Source organism: Caretta caretta, chromosome 1 (assembly GCF_965140235.1).
Source record: "Caretta caretta isolate rCarCar2 chromosome 1, rCarCar1.hap1, whole genome shotgun sequence".
Lineage (NCBI taxonomy): Eukaryota > Metazoa > Chordata > Testudines > Cheloniidae > Caretta > Caretta caretta.
In genome coordinates this window covers 15,376,009-15,397,315 of record NC_134206.1, presented here as the reverse complement: position 1 = coordinate 15,397,315, position 21,307 = coordinate 15,376,009, and the positions used below count along the sequence as shown (strand labels likewise).

The window sequence follows — 21,307 nt, the reverse complement described above, 5'->3', positions numbered from 1 at the left end:
CGCGGTGTCTACACTGTGCTGTGTCGACAGGAGAGTCTCTTCCGTCAACTTCCCTTACGCTTCTTGGGGAGGTGGAGTACACAAATTGATGGGAGAGTGCTCTCCCATCGATTTAGTGTCTTCACCAGACCCACTTAATCGACACTCACTGCATCGATTACAGCACTGCCAATCTACCGGTAATTGTAGACATGGCTTAGCTGCAGCTTTAGCTGTACTCTGCATCATCCAGTACACCATGCCCAACTGGTACTGCTGGTATTCAATGTATGCTCATCGGAACAGAAAGACTTCATCTGCACACTGTCGTAAGCACACATTCAGTATCCCACCCATTTAATCATTGTTTCTTTTATTTCCCCACCTTTATTCACTAATCAGCCAACTTTTGCTTTCCCAATAGATTTGTGGAAGTCTTTACCCCACTTCAGGTAACTTTTTCAGACCTTTTCTTTTTCTGAGAAACCTTTGTTTCATTCCTTTCACCTTCCTCCCCCGCCCCTTAGCAATCCATTAAAAATGTTTTGAGCCTGATTCAGCCATGTTTGCTACTTTTTTTTTTTTTTTTTTGAAGTTCAGAGGAAATGCAGGCTCTTGTGGCTTGAACATGGTGTTTTAAAATTCTCCAGATCTCTACCACATTTATGTATTTTAATACTTTTGCCCGCTGCATGTTCCACCAGATTTCCCTAAACTGTATTCTTGAAAATTAAATACCTTAGTAACTATTGCAGTCTGTGATCCAATATCCATAAGATGCTGAATCCAAGTGGCCCATGATTACGAACGCTAAGCTTCACTAAAATTCCAACTTACTACTAGCTCCTGTTGAACAAGTTTCTGCAGCCCAGCATCTCCCACAAATATGCTACACGTGGACCGTTCTGCACTGCAGTTCCTGGAGGTTGTTCAAAAATGGCCATGCCTCCTCTCCCACTTGCCACCCGATTTTCTGCCTCCACAGCAGCAAAGTGGCAGCTCACTTTGCTCCCATCCTTTTCTTTTATATTTGTTATTTTTAGCTGTTTTCAGCCAGGAGTGAGTGTTATTTTTAATTCAAGCCTCCTTGCCTGGGTTTTGAGTAATGCAGTGGTCAGAACTGTGACTGATACAGCAATTTCCTGCAATATCCTCAGAAGACCTTATTGTATGAAGTTTCCATATTATTGTGGGCCGGGATTGTATAAAATCCCTCCAGGGAGAGATGTGACAGAGGTGAAACCTGGGAATTCAAAAGACTATATTCAAAATGCTCCAAACAAATATGAACTTTTGGGACAATAGGTGTTAAGTGGATTTCCTGGAAAATCCCTAGGGAGAGGTTAATGCAAATGATCTCCAATTACGCAAAAACCTTGCCTTTGGAAGCTATGCTGTGAGGAAAGGGTCATTGTCTGCAGAAAGGCCTTAGATCTGGCCAGCTTTGTGTTCTGGATCTAAGACGGATGAACTTGTAACCAGAGGAAAAAAATGAATTGTGGGTTTTGAAGGAATAAAACCTACCAGAGCCCGAGGTTAGAATTGGGGGGGTACCCTCTGGTAGACATTTTTGTTGGTGTGTAGTTTTTTAAAAATTGCTTTAATGTTTTTGTCTGTAATACTTTGACCTTGAGAATAAATATGCCTGCTTAGAAGGAGCTGTATGGTAACTTATAACTACAGTCAATACACTGATCAGAGCCCTTGGAGAGAAGGCAAAATGCAGGTGCTGCCTTGTAGGTTGATGACACAGTAGCACCCTACTAAAGGGCATGCTTATCCCATCAGAAGGAGGAATTCTTCCTAAGGACCCAACAGACAGGAAGGTGGCAGCTACCCTAACAAAGGGACTTTGAAGCTTCATCAGCACATCTCTCACAGCCACATGCTTTGTGAGAGCTACAGTTCCTAGGCTGGAGGACCCTAGGAACCTGGAGGACAGAGATCACCCTGGCATCAGCTCCATTCTTAAGAAAACTTCCCAGGCAACAGTATTCATTGCTGATGCCTCAGTGGATGCAATTTTCAGCCCTGGCTATAGCATCCTGCTCAGCAGCCATGCAACACCTATGGCTCCACCCCTAGAAAGTAGATGCTCACTCCAAATAAGTCCTACATTCCTCTAATTTCACAGGATCTCTCCTCTTTAGAGAAAAACTAGATTACAAAGTGGCAGAAAATGCTGCTAAATCTAAGCTAGGTCCTCCCCTCTCTGCAGAGTGCTCTGAGAGTACAAACCTGCTTTTAGGCAGACACACTCCTTTCGCCTATTCTCCTCAGAGTACCACCAGAGGAAGAATGGCAGATTTATCAAGGGCAAGTCTCAGAACCCAGGATTGAGCAGAAAACCCACAGTTGGTCTCACAATGCCCAAGAGCCCAGCATGACGAGGAAATGTGCCTCTGGCTAAACTTGAATCTAGGAGGCAGAATTTCCCACTTTTCAGAGGACAGGAGTGCATTGACTATAGACCAATGGATAAGAGGGAGAGTGAATCAGGAATACTTCCATAATCTACAGGCTCCATCCCACCCCTTTTTATCCAGTTTCCCAGCTCCAGTGACTCCACCAAGCACAAACTGGTCCAGAATGAGATGTCCTGGACATAGCAGCACTAGAAGGAGTTCCCTTAGAAGAAAGGTTTTCCAGGTTGAGGTTTTCTACCTCATCTTCTTTATTGTTCAGAAGTGCACTGGGGGTAGAGAGACCATTATCAGCTTCAAGAGATTCAACAAGTGGAAGAAAACAAAATTTTGCAAGGAGACCCTAGATTCCACAGTCTCATCCCAAATTTAAGGGGACCTCCTAACCTCAGTGGACCTGGCAGATACATATCTCAGTGTTCCCATATGCCAATGCTCCACAATCTACTGAGATCTGCTTATGGAACAGATCACTACCAGTACCGAATGCTGCCATTTAGTCTCTCATTATCCCTGAGCGTCTTCACAAAGATGCTAGTGGTGATCATAGCCGGACTCAGATTGCAGAGTACTCACCATTACCCGTTTCTGGACAACATTCTAATCAGAGCTGCGACCCAGGCTGGAGAGCACAATGCTATGATTTGGATTCTGGATCTCCTGTAAGTGCATGGCTTTATAATAAACATCAAGAAAATTCCTTGATTCCGTCCACAAGGATAACTCACCTGGGAGCGAACACAGACACCTTGAAGGCAAAAGTCTACCCATCATTTGACAGATTACAGAAAATCCAGTATCTCATATCTATACTGCAAAAGTGCATGAGGCCAACAAATGCTCAACTGTCTTCAGTTAGTGGGCCCCCTGGTTGCATAAACATGCATAGGGATCATCCCAAGAGTGTGACTGCACATAAGGTGTCTGACATATATTACTGAAAGTATGGGACCACTCCCTGGAATGCATGAAGGATCACATGCTGGTCCCAAAGCAAGTACTCAACTCCCTAAAATGATGGGCAGTCCAAAGGAATGCTCACAAGCGCATTCCCATATGCCTTCCAGACTCTCTGGTTCACACAACTGATGCCAGCCTGTAGAGCTGGGAGCACATCTGGGACCTGGAACCACTCAAAACATCTGGAACCACCAGAGAAAGGGACCATGAGATCAATCTCCTAGAGCTCTGTGCCTTCAGACTGCCCCTATGAAGGTGCCAGAACCATCTAGTAGAAAATCATGTCCTGGTCCAGTCAGACAAAATAATTCCATTTGCATACATAAGTAGGTTATAAGAACAGGGAACCCAGCACTACATGCAGAAATAATGAGATAAGGCAGAAAAGTCTGTCCCTTCCCTAAAAGTGATTCACACAAAAGTGGAGCTGAACCAAAAGGCAGATGGGCTCAGCAAATGCAAAGTCAACAACTCAGAATGGTGTTTGAACCAGAAAGTCTTCAAACTGATCTTGCAGTTGTTTGGTCTTCCAGCACCCGAATGCAAAATGTTTGAAGTACTTTGCCAAGGAAGCATACCCTAAGTTCTTAGGAACAGATGCTTGCTGTATTCATTCCCCTTTCCCAGTCACAGAGCAAATGATCCAAAACATAAAGTGGGAACAAGCAAAGATGACAGTGTTAGCTTTATACTGGCCAAGGAGACCCTGGTTTGCTGATCTGCTAGAACTGGAACCACTGTCATGGCTACCAGCAATACCAGACTTCTTTTTGTGAGGTCTGTTTCCCCACCTGGACCCAGACCATCTTCATCTAACAGCCTAGCTTTTGAAAGGAAAACATCAGTAGCACTTGGCCTGTCTTCCAGGGTGATTGGGGCTTTGCTCTCATCCAGGAATCTCCACCTTAAATGCCCATTTCTCCATCTGGACCAAATTCAGTATCTGGTGCCAGGGGCACACAGACCCAGGGATTCCAGCTATCCGGGGCTTTTTTCAAGGTGTGTATTAATGTCTTTAACCCAACACCATAGCACTCCAGGTATCAGTGGTTACTAGCATTCTATTCACAGGATCCTCAGGATACCCGATAGCGAACCCCCGGGTTTCTAGATTTCTCAGCAGTCAGACTGGCTAGACCAGCCATCAGACCAATCTTTCTTAATTGGGATCTACCATTAGCACAGAACACCCTAACCACTCAACCCTTTTGAGCCTCTGGCTTCCATATCAGCATTCTTCTCTCTATCAAAACCAGTTTTCTGGTTGCCATTGCATCTGCTAGGCAAGTTTCTGAGCTGGCAGACTTACCTGTGCAGGGACATTACTGTATATTCCACAATGACAAAGTGGTGCTGAGAACTCCAGGATCTTTTCTCCCCCAAATGAAATCTCCTTTTCATGCCTGACAGGAGGTTATCCTTCATTCTGCTCAAAAACCACAGCAGCTGACCAAGAAGCTGTGGCACACTTGAGACAGAATTGTGGGAGACACTGTGCTGCACAATGGAAAATGTCTTGCCTGATAATTTCCTTTCTATTAGCAGCATCTCCCACAATTCTACCCACCGTGGATAGCTTTACAGCCAAGGGTCAGCATTTTATATGGATTATTACTATGTACGCAGTCATCTACTGTACATAATTAATGAATTAGCATGATGTTATTGTTATTAATATTCTTTCATGAATTTTACAGTTTTGGAATGACTAATTCCAAAGCAAGCAGAAGTGGGGATGGCCAGCACACACTGTGCTGCAGCTTTGAAACACCTCTGCGAACTCCAGAGAGGAGGGAAACAGCCCATGTGTAGCAGAATTGTGAGATACTCCTAGCAGAAAGGAAATTTGGTAAGGAATTTTCCATTCCTTTGATTACAACACACCAATTATTAATATAAACAAAAATAAGCAATTCTACACAGCTCATTTTTGAGCTATTCCATTGCAAAAGACAGGCAGGAAATCAAATCTCTTCCATTTAAGGAAGATGCAACTTATCTGGCAAGAGTGAACTGAAAATAATTTCAAGCATATACCTTTGGCAGATAGCGACAGCGATTGTTTGTTGGACGTGGCAACTTAAAGAGTACATGTTTTATTTCAGTATAGCTTTGATAAGGATGTGAAGAGTAACCACGAAAGCAAAGGAAATTTAATGGATGACATACTCTACTTTCAGCTACTGTAACTGAAACACAAAACATAGTCTGGACTTTAGGTGCTGAATCAAAGCCTGTTAACTTGTAAATTTCTTTGTAATGAAACTATTACCAATTCCAGCATATTCACCAAAGATCATAAACCAAACAATTTTGGGCCTCAATTCACAACTGGTTTGGGAAAGGATTAGGAAAGAAGGCAATCTGAATTGAAAGTTAATGCATAAAGGTGGGAGTTAGGATATCAGCATTCTTTTCCTGTCTACCCAACAGACGTTGTGTATATCTGTGGGCAAGACAGTTAACACGCGTCTCAGTTTACCAATCTGTAAAGTATCTACCTCTCATAACAGAGGTGTTGAGAGTCTTCATGTTTATAAAGGTTCAATGAAAGGAAATGACACTGTAAGTGCAAAATATAATTTCACTATAGATATAACCCTGTTTCATGGGCTTCTCTAAAAACTTCTTTGCAGCTATCTTAAAACAAGACCACCACAATATAAACTTTTCTGTCAAGAAACCACAATTGGGCCAGAACTTCAATTGTGTAATATGCTATGAGTGTTGATAAATTTAACACTTCATTTGATTTTTTAAAATCTGTTTGTAGAAAGAAGAGCAGCCATCTAAAGTTACATAGAGACAATGAATTTAAGCGTGGAGCCATACTTTATGGCAAAGTTGTAAACTTTTTATAGTGAGGCAACAGAAATACTGACAGGGGCTTTCTTCTCTCCTCCCTTTAGCTCAGCCTATGACAGGGACATCCAATAAACTGTAAGACCACGAGTGACAACAGCTTGGCACAAGCCACAGCGATTCATCTCATCTGCACAGAATTTTACATCCATTTTATGAACAGTAAATATACAGAACAGGCTCATACTAACCCCTTCAATGCCAGATGACTAGAAAAGACAGCTTGCTTGAATATACTAGCAATAAAATCTGCAGTTGATAAGCTTTGTTGTCATCTTTCTTGTCAAGCTCTGTTGTCACAGCATTTGGTTACTTTAAGTACCCCTGTTCTAGAAACACACACAGCTATTAAAACCGAAATACCATCTAGAATGACTGACAATATTTCTGTATTAATTTTTAACTAGAAAAAAAGGCGTAAGGTATTTTCCATTTCATATATTCTCTCTTCTCTCCAACCTGAGTGCTTCTAATGTTATGTAAAATAAAGTGGAGGAACAAGTGCTTGTCACAGTATTCAATGTTGTAACATGTAGGTGATGCAGAGAAGACAATCGAATTCTTACCCAACTATGTACAGCTTTTCCATAATATTCAGACTGAACACTTCTCTTTGCCATCATAAAAGATAAAAATTTGCCATTTAGGCTTATAATTAACAGACAAAACAGAACAAAAATGAAAGTCACAAGGACTTTATAACTGAAGCAACTGCTAACAGCGGCTAAAAGGAGAACCAAGAGCACCATCTACAGGAGACTACAGTGTTATGTACATAGATGTTCAGGACAAATATGTTAATCTTTTTAGGCTTTGTATTTTAGTCTGATGAGCATTTCTTCTATTGGAATTTAAAAAACTACAATATCAACAGTAAAATCACATCTTAAAAAAGACTGACGCAAAACCTGTATTATACTTTGGATGAATTATACTTACAGTAGTACTTCAGCACCAAAAATGGGCAGTTACGCTGATAGATGTATGTACAATTGAATGAGATGTCAAAGTCTTAAAATGCTTATTTATAATGAAATCTATACAAAATGGTTAAAAAAACTTTTCTATATACATTTTTTAAAAAAAAAGAAAAGTATTGTCTTCATTACCAGAATGTATTAAAACAGCCTCTGCTGTCATTCCACCTGCACCCAAATCTCTCTCCGTGGCCTTTAACTATCATAAAAACCCAACATATTGCTTGAACAAGTCAAGTCATAAGGCTGAGGATTACCTCTGAAACATACAACTAATCAATTTAAGCTTTTAAACCCCCAAAATGGTCATTTAAAAAACAGCATGTAAGAGTAAAATATAGATCTTTAAAAGCCTCAGCTTGCATCTGAATACAACAGGCTGAAGTTATGAGATAATGAACCAAATATTCCCAAACTCTAAGCATTTGTTTTAAACCATAATACATTTCTGCTACCCCACAGCATTAGAATGAAAACATCTGCCTGTTTAACAGGAACTAGTTAAGCAACTTGGCCTGGTTTTAAATCATTGCATTTAAATAAATTATCAGAGGTTAATTAATTAGACTAAATGGGCATTTCATGTGCTTGTGACACAAAAAGAAATGTTTTGTACATTAAACTAGCATATTTCTTGCAATATATGAAAACAAAATCCACCAAACCATGTCACCTGTTAGTGATTTTGCTTATGTCCAAACATTCACCAACAAGTAATTAAAAAAATAAACTATATTTTATGCTTATTAAAAATATGAACATTAATTGAGCTCAAGTGCAAGAACACTAACCAATTCAGAAATTCTTGGGGCTTTTCCAGTACGGGTCAGAGATACCTTTTATCTCACACGCTATTTAAAAATACAAATATCCACTAAACATTCTTTGTGATGGTGTTTCGCTCAATAGCTACAAAAAGAAAGACACGGCAAAGTAAAAGGTCCCTTTTTACTGAAAAGTTTCAGTATCTGGTCAAGAGCTTCATAGCAAGAACTTCTACTCAATCTTTTCAATTCACTGTAGATTTGCCTTTTTTTTTTCTTTTTTTTTTAAAGACATACATTCCACTGTCACTGGTTTACCATATCTTGGTAACTACACCTTTTTGGAAACAATTTTAAGATGTGGTTTCTGCAATACTGTCTTGTTAAAACACACTGATGCTTCAAGGGTCCAATGAACAACTCTAATAGGCAAAGTGCTCTAATACATCACAATACAAGGACATCTTGGACACTCAACTGCCAAGATGAATTTAAAGTGCACTCCAGTGTCCCAATTCATTAGGATTGTTCAGCAGAACTTTGAGAAGGGCTGGGCTCAGTGCCTTCCTCAGTACTGCTGTCCACATCTTGTTCCATTGCTGTCTCCTCATCATCAAGACGTTGACTAGTAAAGTTATTGAGCTCCAGGAGCCCACTGGGTTCCACTACCACATTGGAGCTGGAGTGACAAGGGATGGAGTATTGAGGGATAGTCTAAAGGAAAGAAAAAATGAAGTTTTAATATGCAGTTTTGGATTAAGTGAGTTAAGGATTTGTATGTTTAAATGAAAAAAGATACTCATGCCTATTAAACAGTTGTAAGAATCCCAGAAACACTTTCCCAAAGTCAATAAGTTTGTTTTCACCCTATTGTTACAATACTGCTAAATTAAATGTAGCATTAAAGCATTTTGCAGGATTTTTTCACTGAAGGATAAGTTGAAATTATTACAGTTAAAGAAAGGATAGTCATGTGGTTAAGGCAGTTGGCTGGGATTCAAAAGATCTGGGATCAGTTGCCAGCTCCGCCAGACTTCCTGTGTAACCTTTGACAAGTTACTTAATCCCTTTGCTATCGGGGCCATCTGTAAAATAGGGGTAACACACACTCACTCTCTGTATGTTCGGTCTATTTAGACTAAGTATTTTGGGGTCGAGACTTCTCTGACTGTAGTATGTACAACATATTGCACAATTGGTTCCTGAAACTGGTTGGATTAATACAAAGAAAGAATAATAGATTTAGACTGATAAAAGTACTATGGTAACAAACGAATACAATAAATGACTAAATTGTTTTTTGTTTTTAATTTCTAGATCATATGGAAAATATATCTACATTTTAATTATTAAATTGATCATCAGATAGGTATTTTGATTTTGAAATTACCCAGACATCACAACCACACCTAAATACTATGGTGATTAGCATCATATAAATATCTATGATATTCAGATGTAGTAGAGTAAAATAATCAATCTCTTAGCCCTCACTCCTCAAGAGATACAAAAACCTGAATATTTCCTAGAAAAACTACTTAGTTTCAAGGAAAATATTACAAAATAATTCAAAACATTTGTAAACTTTATAAATAAATCAAAGTTGGCGTATTTGTTTTCACTACAATTTTTCACCATAACAAGTGTATATAATGTACAATAAAATCTCTAATTCAAACACTGCATAAAAACACAATGGCATTCTGTCCACTTCTCTGCAATGAGTCAGTATCATAGCATCATAGAAGTGTAGGACTGGAAGAGACCTCGAGAGGTCATCTAGTCTAGTCCAGTCCCCTGCACTCAAGGCAGGACTAAGTATTATCTAGACCATCTCTGACATGTGTGTTTCTAACCTGCCCTTAAAAATCTCCAGTGATGGAGATTCCACAACCTCCCTAGGCAATTTATTCCAGTGCTTAACTACCTTGACAGTTAGGAATTTTTTCCTAATGTCCAACCTAAATTACCTTTGCCACTAAGTAGATTGCTTCTTGTCCTACCCTCAGATGTTAAGGAGAACAAATTTTCTCCCTCTCCTTATAACAACCTTTTATGTACTTATACTTATGTATAATTAGGGTACTGTAAGTGAGATTTCAGATTTTTAAAATTTCAATACTTTGACAATCTAGACTATGGAATACAATAGTACGTTAAAAAGTATTAAAATAAAACTAAATTTGACTAAATGAACATTTTCACATTTGTTCACTTAGGTCCTGATTCATCAAAGCACATAAGCATCTGCTTAATTTAAGAATGTACGCAGTCCTGTTGACTTCATATCAATGAGATTTACTCATATGCATAAAGTTAATAATGTACTTAAGTGCTTTGATGAATCTGGCCCTTATTTACTAATTTGCAAAAGGTCTCCCAGTCAGTTTGAATGAATGAGATTCTACTATATCGCCTTTATGCTGAAGAAAGTTTTACACTAAAAAACAGGTAAGACTGTTAGACGCTGTAAAAAAAAAACAGGGCACAAATCATATCTCCATGGTAACAGCAAAAGTTGCATGTTCAAGCATTTCAGTTAGAAGGTGATTTGGAATATCTAGCAAGTTTGGTTTGTTTCCTTAATGGGAAAGCAAAGCAGAACACTTACAATGCTCAGGAGACAGACAATAGGAATGCAGTGACCAGCATGTTTGAGAAATTGTATTTAACAACTCATTGCCAATTTAATAAACAAGTGCCAAACATTTTTATATTCTTAAATCACGTACTGTTTTGGAGTGGAACCAAAATAAGGAAAAAAATACTTGAACATTATTCAGATGCTATTTAGGCTTTAGAGACATAAACCTAGAAATAGCTGCTTTTTTTTTTTTTTTTTTAACCTTTATTTGCTCTGCTCTTCTCTTACCTGGATAATAATTTCAGATGAAATCTCTTCAGCTTTCTTTTGGGATATATTCTGAATGTGTATAAACTGGTTTGTTGAAGGCACTTCTTGTGCGTCCATTTTCTTCTCTGTTAAAGCAGGATCAGCAGCAGGAGGACTTGAACAGGACTCTTTACATTTCAGTTGCTGAGAGATGGAAGTTGCCGTCATGCCTACTGCAGTCACCCTTGGCACCTGGATACAAGGTGATGATTCTGCTTCACTAGCGAGTTTACTAGTGGACATGGCCTTGTTTGGGGGATCCACTACCATATGTTCTATGTTTGTGTCAATCTGAGCTTCCATCATAGACATTTTCAAAATGTCTGCTACTGCTGTCTTCACAGATGCCTGCATGGGAAATAGGCTTGTAACTGGCGATGCCAGTTTGGGCACAGAATTGCCGCCTGCTACCTTTGAAACAGTAGGAGGCTGTCGCCCCTCAAAAGTTATCTTTGTAACAGTGGATCCTTGAGTTATAATTGGCTGCTGCACCTGAAAATCAAATTTTTGTTGTGCATGTTACAGCTATTTTTTTATTTAAACCTAATCAATATTTATCTGGACAATACGGCACAAACAACATACTTGCTATTAGGAAGACAGTTGAAGCTCAGTGTTTTAAGAAAGGAATCAGCAGTGATACGATAACATTTAATTGAAGCCTGGGGAAGGTAGTGTTTGGACTGCTAGACAAAGTTTCTAGCAGAATATCACAGCAGCCTCATTTTCTTTTGGGATTTATATCCCCATGTGATGTATATTAATCCCTTCTTATTATTTTATATATGCTTCAAGGGGCTGGGGAGTAGTAGGTTTTTGGAGTTAATTAAAATACATATACAGTATTTCATTTTCCTCAGTCTTTACATCTTCCCCTCCCAAGGAAAGTAAAATTGCTCCTCTAGGTAAAATTATTTAACTGAAGGGTGATGGTGATGTAAACTACCAAGGAAGACGTACAATGGAGATCCTTGGGAGACTGCACTGTATTCGTCTTTATTTCCACCGCATTTTTTTTAAATGTTACGGGAACGGAAATCAATAATATGTTATACCCAAAAAAATAAAAGAAATTAGGGGCAAATTCCATGCACTGTTGGTTGCAGAAATTCACAAAAAACTGTCCAACAAAATTGACTTGTGAGCTCTATGGATTTTTTTCCCTATATAACAACATGTGCTTCTCTTTCCTAGTGTCAACCTTCTGATGGGGAAATTAATACCAGCGTAATGAGGAGTTCTCTCTTGCCAGGAGAAAACACGGCTACAGCAACTGGGTTGGTGTTTGGATTTTTCCTTGAACAGCGACGTTTTATTTTGCATGCTATCAATATTCTGTTACCTGGCTGGCGGGCTGTTTCTCTGAAGAGGCAGGTAGCTGCAATTGACTCTGGGGGGGTTGGGGTTGCACGTAGATTTTTTGTGCCGTTGGTGCCTGTTGCAGTTTGGGCAGCTGCTGCGTGGTTTTTACTGCAAGCACCTGTACTACAGTTTGCTGTGGCTGGGCCACTAAGGTAGGGAGTTGCCTTTCTTTGGCCATCATGTGGTGTGGGGTGTGCTGTGCATCTGGTTTGGTCTGTGCTTGCTCTTGCTGAAGTGGGGTTAGCTTTTGATGCCGGATAGAAAGCTGGGGCATTTGTGGGAGTTTGTGCTGGATCTGATCAGCCTGCAGGTGGATGGTCTGCTTTTGTTTAGTCTGGAAGCACTGCAGAGTTTTCACTTGCAGTTGAGTCTGTTCCAGCTGTGGTTGACTCAGTTTCTGCTGTTTTTGTGCCTGTGACTGCGTCAGGGCAGATCTGTAAAACAGACCAGTCTGAGGATCTAGGGTATCCATCTCTTCCACTTCTCCTTCCTCAGTTCCAAGTTGTTCACTGTGTTTGGTAAATGCAGTGTGGCTGCTTAAAGCCTTAATAAAAAAAGTTACAAATGAAAAAGTTATGAGACATCATCTAATTTACTGCAGAATACACAAATCTAGTGACATTACAGAATATTTAAACTGGACTGTTTTAAAAGCAGAATAGGTCACAGGACTTCAGGCATCCAACTCATGTATAAAAGCAGAAATACCCTAAGATGCTGAGTTCCCAAAGCCATAGCACTTCAATGGCTATTTCCATACCATAACAAGCTAAGCCCTGGTGTTCCACCCACTACCTGCCTTTTAACTGTAGATGTCTTGCCCTCAGTGAAGCTTAGGTTGTTCTTACATTTGAAAGATTAAGATTCAGATCACCTCAAACTCCATGATGTCTGAATGGGAAATGGAAGGGATTGGCTGATTCAACAGAGATCTTAGGTTGGTGAATAGATGGTTCCTAGCTTTAACAAGAACCTATTATCTTAAGAGATTTTGATTCTGTTTCCTAACACTGTCTCCTCTCATGCTTCTTGGTGACTTCTTCTACACTACTTTTTACACATGGAACCTGCCCCATTTCCCATGCACCAAAGCATAATCTCTCTCCTTTTCAGATCCAGTTCTTCCTGCGTTGATTTCCTCACCACTGCGTTGATTTCCTCACCACTGCCATGTCTGTACCTTCACACACACCAAAACTACAGTCCCGTATATCACATTAGAGTTGGACTAAGTTCCTTGGGGGGGGGGACGACACAAACACTGTCTTATTACATGTTGTGTACACAATCCTACATAATAACTAAGTAGCCTCATTCAGCAAAATTCTGCCTCTGCAGAGGCTTTACGACAGACCTTATCTAAATATGAACTATATAAAAAGTGAGTGGTGTACATTTACCCAGGGGATCTCACAAAACTAGAGTAGCTTTATTTTTGTTACTGCTGACAGATAACAGAAGTGCTAATTCTTGAATTAGATAAGAAAATTAAACTATTTAAACAAGAACACACCACAGGCTTCTTCCTCTGCTTTTTACTGGGTTGTCCCTTTCACTTGGGCTGTTCACCACACATTTTAAAGCAGTCTCACAGTTGTGACTTCGCAAGTTGAGAATTTGCCAGAGACCTCTGCAGTTTGGCACCTTACAAAGCCAAGCTCCAAATCAAAGGCATCCTGCTTCTTTATGGTCTCAATTCTGCTCCTTTTCCTTCCCCTGCTTCAAGATTAAGGTCTTGTCTAAGCTACAGAGTTTTGTCAACAAAAGTTATGCCACTTTAATTAAACCACTGTTGCATGTCCACACTGTGCTCCTTGTGTTCACAGAGTGCATCCACACTAGCAGCTCTCACATTGAAACAGAGAGAAGAGCACTGTGGGTAGCTACCCCACTTTGCAGCTGGCTGCAGAATGCTTTGGGAAGGCTTTGCAATGCCTCGTGGGACAGGTACAGCACCACATGATGCAGGTTTCTCAATCCCATCATTCCATGGGAATCCTACTAGATTGCCAGCAGCTTTTCAACTGAAGTGTGTGTGGGACGAGTGACTGTGTGACAGGGTGTGTGTGGTGTGGGAGAGAGACAGAGTGGGTTGTGGGAGAGTGAGTGTGTCAGCATGCTGTCTCGAAGTTCAGACAGTGGCCGGAAACATTCAGTCCTGAGACACGAGGAGGGGGACACCCCCATCAGCCCCTGCCCCCCTTCCTGGCTCTGCACAGCACTGTAGTCACACACACACACACACACACCACCTCCCCTGTCTGCTGCTGTGTTCCTAGTGCTGGGGAAGAGCAGAATTCCACTTAATGATTTGCTCTTTGCTGCCAGCATGCTCAGCTTTCAGAACTTCCCAGAGCTTTGAAAGGGGAGAGCCGCATGCCTGTGTAGCTGGAATGCAGGGCAGCCAAGTTCAAAACAGCGAGCAGAGGCGTCATGGTGGGCATTGTTGGATACTGGGAGAGGTCAGTTATGGTGACAACGAATGCAGCGTCTACAATGACGCTTTGTCGCTTTAACTTCATCGCAAAAAGCTCTATGCCTCTTGTCAAGGTGGTTTTATTTTGCCAACAAAAGTAGGGTTGTAGCGTGTGCACCTCCACTGTTTTGTCGGCAAAAGCTGCGTTTTGCTGACAAAACTCTGTACTGTAGACAAGGCCTAACACTGAACCTTTAGGGCCCTTCCCCCTTTCATTACTGTGTACAGAGACAGGCAAGTCCTATACTGCTGTCAAGTGGACTCCACACAAACAGAGAGGGCTCATGTAGGCAGCAACTTCCTTTCAAAATGGCCAACAGCAAACATGTAGCATATACAAAACTCCTCCGCTTACTATACAAGATACATGAGGTAATACCTTACTGGACCAACTTCTGTTGGTTAAAGGTACAAGTTTTCAAGATAAAAGACATTAGCCCACCTACCTTGTCCCAGATCCTGGGACCAACATGGCTACATCAGCATTGCAATCAACCATGGAAGATATTCTTAGATAGTCTTTTTTTTAGTCCCACACTCAAGGAACAGCAACTCACAATGGGCCAAATTCTGTCCTTATGCTTGGGTTTCCACTGACAAACCAACATGACATGTGCATTCAAATCAAAAACCTGGCCCTAGATAATTCACATAGCCTACTTATGTTCACAGACTGTTTGGAAAAGAAAAGGTACAACCTGCTGCATGATATGGGTAATTGCGCCTGTGGAAGATGCAGGGATAGATTTCACCACAACAGAAGTCTGTGTTGCTGTCTGCGACTGAGCCACATGCTGCAGCAGAGTCCTCTGGGGCTGGGATGACTGCTGGTGGGGCTGAGACCGATGACTGACTGAAAGTAAAGAGGTCAATGGCACTTCCCCAGAACTAACTGTAGTAGCTAAAGCTACTTGCTTTGTTCTTTTACCTTCAAGTGAAAGCAAATGCGGATGAAATAAAAATCTGAGTATGAAATAAGTCCTTTACTGTATGCTAGCTTCAATCTTAAAGTGTAGATCTATTCTGAGAAGGATCTTAAAAATAGCATCATGGGGTCCGGTGTTTGTTTCAGTGATTTCTGAGCAAGTGTGAGCTCAGTTTTAAAATGTCCTCCGCCTCCCAAATGCTAGTCCTGCAAACTGAATTTGTGCTCCGGGTTCTTTCATACATCATCAATACGGACCATTCTGGAGTCCAAATTATGCTGTTACATGTTTGTAACTCCACTGAAGGCAATGCAGTTGCACAGACATAACTAAAAATGCCAAAATGTGATTACAGAAAATTACTGATCACATGTGAGAATGAGAGAACTTTAGGACTCTCAAACCTTACGTTAAATGTACAGGGCTGGCAATTAGAAAGTGTTTACTTGTAAAGAATTTGAGCAAATTTTCTCAGAAGTCAATGAGACAACATAGACCCATCATACCTGTTTTTAGAGTCACTTATCAGACTAGAACCACATCAACTTTGGGGCTACAGTTTTGGCTCCATAATTAACCAAATGGGTGGTCAAAGTGAAATAGTCCTAAAGTCAGATAATGATTTATTCTATTATCTAACAAAGCAGTCAACAGCATAAGACAACAGCATCAATGGAGAACCCAAATTAGCTTCTACCAACTCATACCATTATGTAGATATTTGCTTTAATCAAAAAGAAAAGGAGGACTTGTGGCACCTTAGAGACTAACCAATTTATTTGAGTATAAGCTTTCGTGAGCTACAGCTCACTTCATACTCAAATAAATTGGTTAGTCTCTAAGGTGCCACAAGTACTCCTTTTCTTTTTGCGAATACAGACTAACACGGCTGTCACTCTGAAACCTGCTTTAATTAACTTATTCCTAAATGCATCAGGTACTGGAAAATATGGTATGGTACTGGATGGCTCAGAGGAATATGATTATATCCAGATTAACTGACAGTGACTAGAAGTCAATATTTTCTGGTAGTTAGAAGGGAGGCCAAAGTTTGGATGAATATGGAAAGTTAACTTGCCACTCCGAGATGGGCTTGGATAAACTCAGCATTGCCTTTCATGCTGTACTAGCTATTACTGGATATCCCCAACAGTTTCTACAGAATTTAAAACTTCATTTAAAAATAAAGTTTCTAACCTATATGGTTGTGTAGAAATTCTTCCGAATGTGAACCAATACAGAGTTGTCTTCCTGAGTCTGCAGACAGACAAAAAATGATAATACTAAGAGGTGTGAACTGCCCCATTCAATTCAATGGGTGTTAATACTGAAGGCCAACAGCTATTTAGATTTATTTAAAATGTACCTAAAACCTTTGCTCTAGGTGCATGTATAAAAATTCACAACATATAAATGTCAGTATAGTACATTATTTCACTGCTTATCATTTTAGCAGAAAATCTACCTATTGTGGGATTAGTGGCATACTTATTTGTTTTATATACACATTCAATGACCCCCGTTCCTTAAATTCAAATGGGAAGGAACTGGTGAAGTAACTGTAGTTGTATGCTGTTACGAAGGCTGCTGCTGTCCAACCCATGGTTGGTTGCATTTAATTGGTGGGAAAAGCAAATGACCCCTACCATGCACATTCCCTGTAATTCTGTAAATCACTTTGAGCTCTGTAAAAAAAACCCCAGTTTTAAGTTACTGATTATTTTAAGTTCAGGAAAGCGTTAATTGCTGTCATCTGTTATCCTGGATCTGTGGATAAAGAGGACTTCAGACTACACAAATATTGAATGGGGATCTTTTATAAGCACTGACTTAAAATATATACATAGTTCAACTTGACTTTTCCCGTAGATCTTGGAGGAAACTGAACACTCGAATACAACGTACAACACACAGTGTATGGTGATGTCAGGGAATATGACTGACCTTCAAACAACTGGTGATCAGTTTAATAATGTTATAATGTACGCTTACTTGTTATTAAATACTTATTATACTTCTTGTTATTCAAACAACATTTTAATATTAAGTCAATGCTTTCCCACCAGGGATCCATTGGAGTTATGACTCTCTCACTCACAATTGAAGCCAGATACAGTAAGCAGTATAAAAAAAAAGTCCCATCCAACTTAAATCTGGATACCAGGGGGCAAAAGTGGAGGGGGAAGGAGGGAAGGGAAAATGAAAAATGGAAATACCAGATTAGACTTTAATACTAAAAACACTGAAATCATATTTTAAATATATTTGAATATAAACAAGCTTTATCCTGTTTTTAAACAGATTTTCACCGCAGTTAAAACTTAATTGGGAAATGCAAAATGCAAGCATGTAGAGTATTCATTCAAGTGCTGAATTTAAGAAGCTAAACATGCTAACCCTTTCACACTGAATTTATTAAATGGTGCAAATGTCTAGGGGCAGACGAGAGTGTTCCAGTTTATGGGAGATATTGTTTAAATTAGACACATGTCCAGAGAAAAACACTGAAGGACTGATGCAACATGAGGACTAGAAAGATGCTTCAAACTGGCACATCACACTTATTATTGGGATTCAGCTTTCACTAACCTTAACTGACCTACTCTCTGCCTAAAACTTCCAATTTGGCACTGCAAAATGGATACAGAAAACTTTACCAGCCCAAACACAAAATGTACTTACCCACTATATCATGAGGATGGCAATTATAATGGAAAATGCCCACCTGGCCAAAAAAAGGCTACCTGCTCAGTATCATTAAGTGAGTTGAATTCCACAAAGTTGGGTGAACTACTTCTGCAAGAAGTCTTTTACCCTTTCACAACAGATATGCCATATAATGAATCCTGAGCTTCATTTTCTACTTTTCCTTCCCAAGAGTTTTCCCCAAAGACATCAACAAGGGCACTTTGCCCTTTCACCACCAGATCAGAGTATGTTTAAATGATATGCCTTGAAACAATGATCTTTTGTTTCATTTTACACCAGAAATAGATAGATGCACATTCTCTGATCTACCAGGGAAGAGCAGAAGCATCCCATGCCCCTTGATGTGTCCTCAAAGTAGTGGAAGAAGACTAGCATGAATTTCCTCTACAGAAATACTATAATGAAAGGAAGACAGAAAATACTGATCCCCTGCCCACAAGCAACAATAAAAACAACAAAAAGGCTTTCCACTGAAAACCAGCCATCCTAATTCTAGCATTCATAGTATGTTTTGTAGCCACTTACCAGTTGTGATATATTCAGCAACTAATTCTGATTCTACCACAGCAATGGAAGGGCTTTCTGGAGAATGCCTCTTCTCCTGAGTCATCTGAATAGGAACTGCCATTTGGCTCAGGTCAATGGTAGGTTGTCTTGGTTTTGATTCTAACTTCTCCTTCACTGCTTAAAGATGGGGGGGGTGGGGGGGGGAGGAGAAGAGAAGAGGAAATGCACCTTTTAGTAAAATAGATTCCAACTAAAGTTAAATACACAGAAAGATAAGAGAATCAAACTGTCCCAAGAAAGTAGGACATAATCAAGATATACCGTACTTCCAAGCTGAACACTTGCAGGAGCAAAAATACAGAATTTTCATCTACAAAAATGTAAAATATAGTTATTTTAACAATGCAATTGACTAACATGATTCAAAGTGATCCCAAACACCCACATACCTGTTGTCTGCTGAAGTTCCAGCAGTGCTTTTATTGTAGAAGTAGCTGATTGCGATTCATTGGATACATCTTGATAAATTATTGTGGGGCTGGTGTCCACAGCAATTTCATGTTCTGACCAATCCTGACTTCTAGATGCAATCACATGAACGACAGGCTGGGAATCTGTTACCCAGAAAAATGAGGACAAATCGAATCAACCAACTACAACATTTTTATTCAGTGTTCATTACAGGCGGTGCTGGTAGCAACACCTATTGTTAAGGTTGCCTAATACTTTCCATTATAAAATATTATTTTCAGTTGCTTATAAAACCTTGCCAAACTTTAACCATTCAAACTGAAGTTTTTCTTAGTGTCTGCCTCAAGCTGACTTTTTTTGGAAAATTTCAGCTGTTCAGATATTCAAGTTATTCAATATTCAAATATTGAACAAAACAAGCCTTAATTTCTTTAAATTTGATCACATTAAGTTCCTTGAAAACCAGGAGTTCCCAAAAAACACTATCAATGTGCAAGCAGAAGTTACTCACCTTGTGCAGTAACTGGAGTTCTTGGAGATGTGTCCCCCTGTGGGTGCTTCACTTCGGGTGCCAATGCGTCCTGCGCTTTTGATTGGAGATTTTTGGAGCAGTGCCTGTTTGGCCTGTGTATGTGCCCTGTGCTGAGGCTATATGGCGAATCACTCTCAATTCCTTTTCCACCAAAGTCCCCCAAAGGAGATTCTGAAGCAGAGGTGGAGGAGGGCAGGTAGTGGAGTACCCACAGGGGGACACATCTCAAAGAACTCCAGTTACTGCAAAAACGTGAGTAACCTCTCCTTTTTCGAGTAGTGTCCCTGTGGATTCCTGACCTCAGGTGACTCCTGGGGAGCATCCGCTAAGGAGGCAAGAGGTTCAGAGTAGAGTCCAATACAGGAGAGAGAACTTCATTGCCTATAGCATCTGATCTTGCAGCAGGCACCAAGGCATAGTGATCAGAAGTATGAACAGAGGACTAAGTTGCCGCTCTACAGATGTATACAGTTGGTACATCCTTAAATTAGGCTATAGATGCAGATAGTATATTTCACAGGAGCACTATCAGTCTCACAGGGGGCTGAACATGAGTTGGGTCATAACTGATCTTAATACATTCAGAGATCCACTTTGATATCCTGTTTTGAAATTACCAAACCCTTGTTTCTGTCTGCGATGGATACAAATAGTCTAGGAAATCTTCTAGAAGGTTTGATCCTATCTAGGTAAAAAGCTAATGTCCTCCTCTCATCTAGGGTATGGAATATGGCTTCTTCATTAGTCCAATGTGGCTTTGGGACAAAAACATGACCTTAGTTAAGAATCTTCGATAGGCCCATAATGAGAATTTCTCTCTGGTGAATACCATAAATAGAAAGGATCTGCCATTAAAACTCGCAATTCTCCAACCCTTCAGGCAGAAGTGATAGCTACCAGAAAGGCTGTCTTCACTGATAAGTTTAACAAAGAACACATAGCCAGTGGCTCAAAAGGATGCTTTTAAAAAGCAATTAAGGACTAGGCTTAGGTCCCAGCTAGACACAGGATCTCTTATTTGTGGGGAGAGATTCAACAAACCTCTGGCTGGGTGAGCAAAGAGCAAAAATCCCTTTACGGGTGTGTGAAAAGCTGTTATTGCCATTAAGGGTATCCTAATGGAGTTCAGAGAAAGACCCAACATTTTCAATTCCAACAGGTAATCCAGTACCCCTGGGAAAAGAGTGAAATCTGACAACTGTTACACCAAAGAAAATATCTCATCCATTTCTGGAGGTAAGTATTCCTGCAGGTTCTTTTCTAAAAAGGTGTACCTTTGATGACCAGGATCCCTCTATTCCTGAGAGCCATTGAGGAAGCACGCTTGGAGACCCAGAATCTGCATGTTGGGGAGGGAGTGCCAGACCAGCATCCTGAGTCAGTAGGTGAGGAGTGATCCGTAGATGCCCCGGAGGGCAAGAGATGAGTGATTAGATAGGGATACCAAACTTGTCTTGGATACCAAA

At 40.1% G+C, this 21,307-nt stretch overlaps 1 protein-coding gene across 6 annotated transcripts in view; it reads right to left on the bottom strand.

Moving 5' to 3' along the window:
- Positions 1–6,194: 6,194 nt before the first annotated feature.
- Positions 6,195–21,307, bottom strand: part of EMSY (EMSY transcriptional repressor, BRCA2 interacting) — a 53,415-nt gene continuing 38,302 nt past the window's right edge. For 2 of the 6 annotated variants that reach the window (XM_048839814.2, XM_048839853.2), the window contains 7 exons: positions 19,288–19,452; positions 18,857–19,015; positions 16,820–16,879; positions 15,395–15,549; positions 12,201–12,764; positions 10,838–11,350; positions 6,195–8,679 (listed from right to left, as the gene is read on the bottom strand). In XM_048839814.2, coding sequence (XP_048695771.1) covers positions 8,485–8,679; positions 10,838–11,350; positions 12,201–12,764; positions 15,395–15,549; positions 16,820–16,879; positions 18,857–19,015; positions 19,288–19,452 — 1,811 coding nt within the window. In that variant the 3' untranslated portion in view covers positions 6,195–8,484. The remainder of the gene's footprint in view (positions 8,680–10,837; positions 11,351–12,200; positions 12,765–15,394; positions 15,550–16,819; positions 16,880–18,856; positions 19,016–19,287; positions 19,453–21,307) is intronic. The other 4 variants (XM_048839843.2, XM_048839869.2, XM_048839824.2 and 1 more) reach the window with 3 other exon arrangements.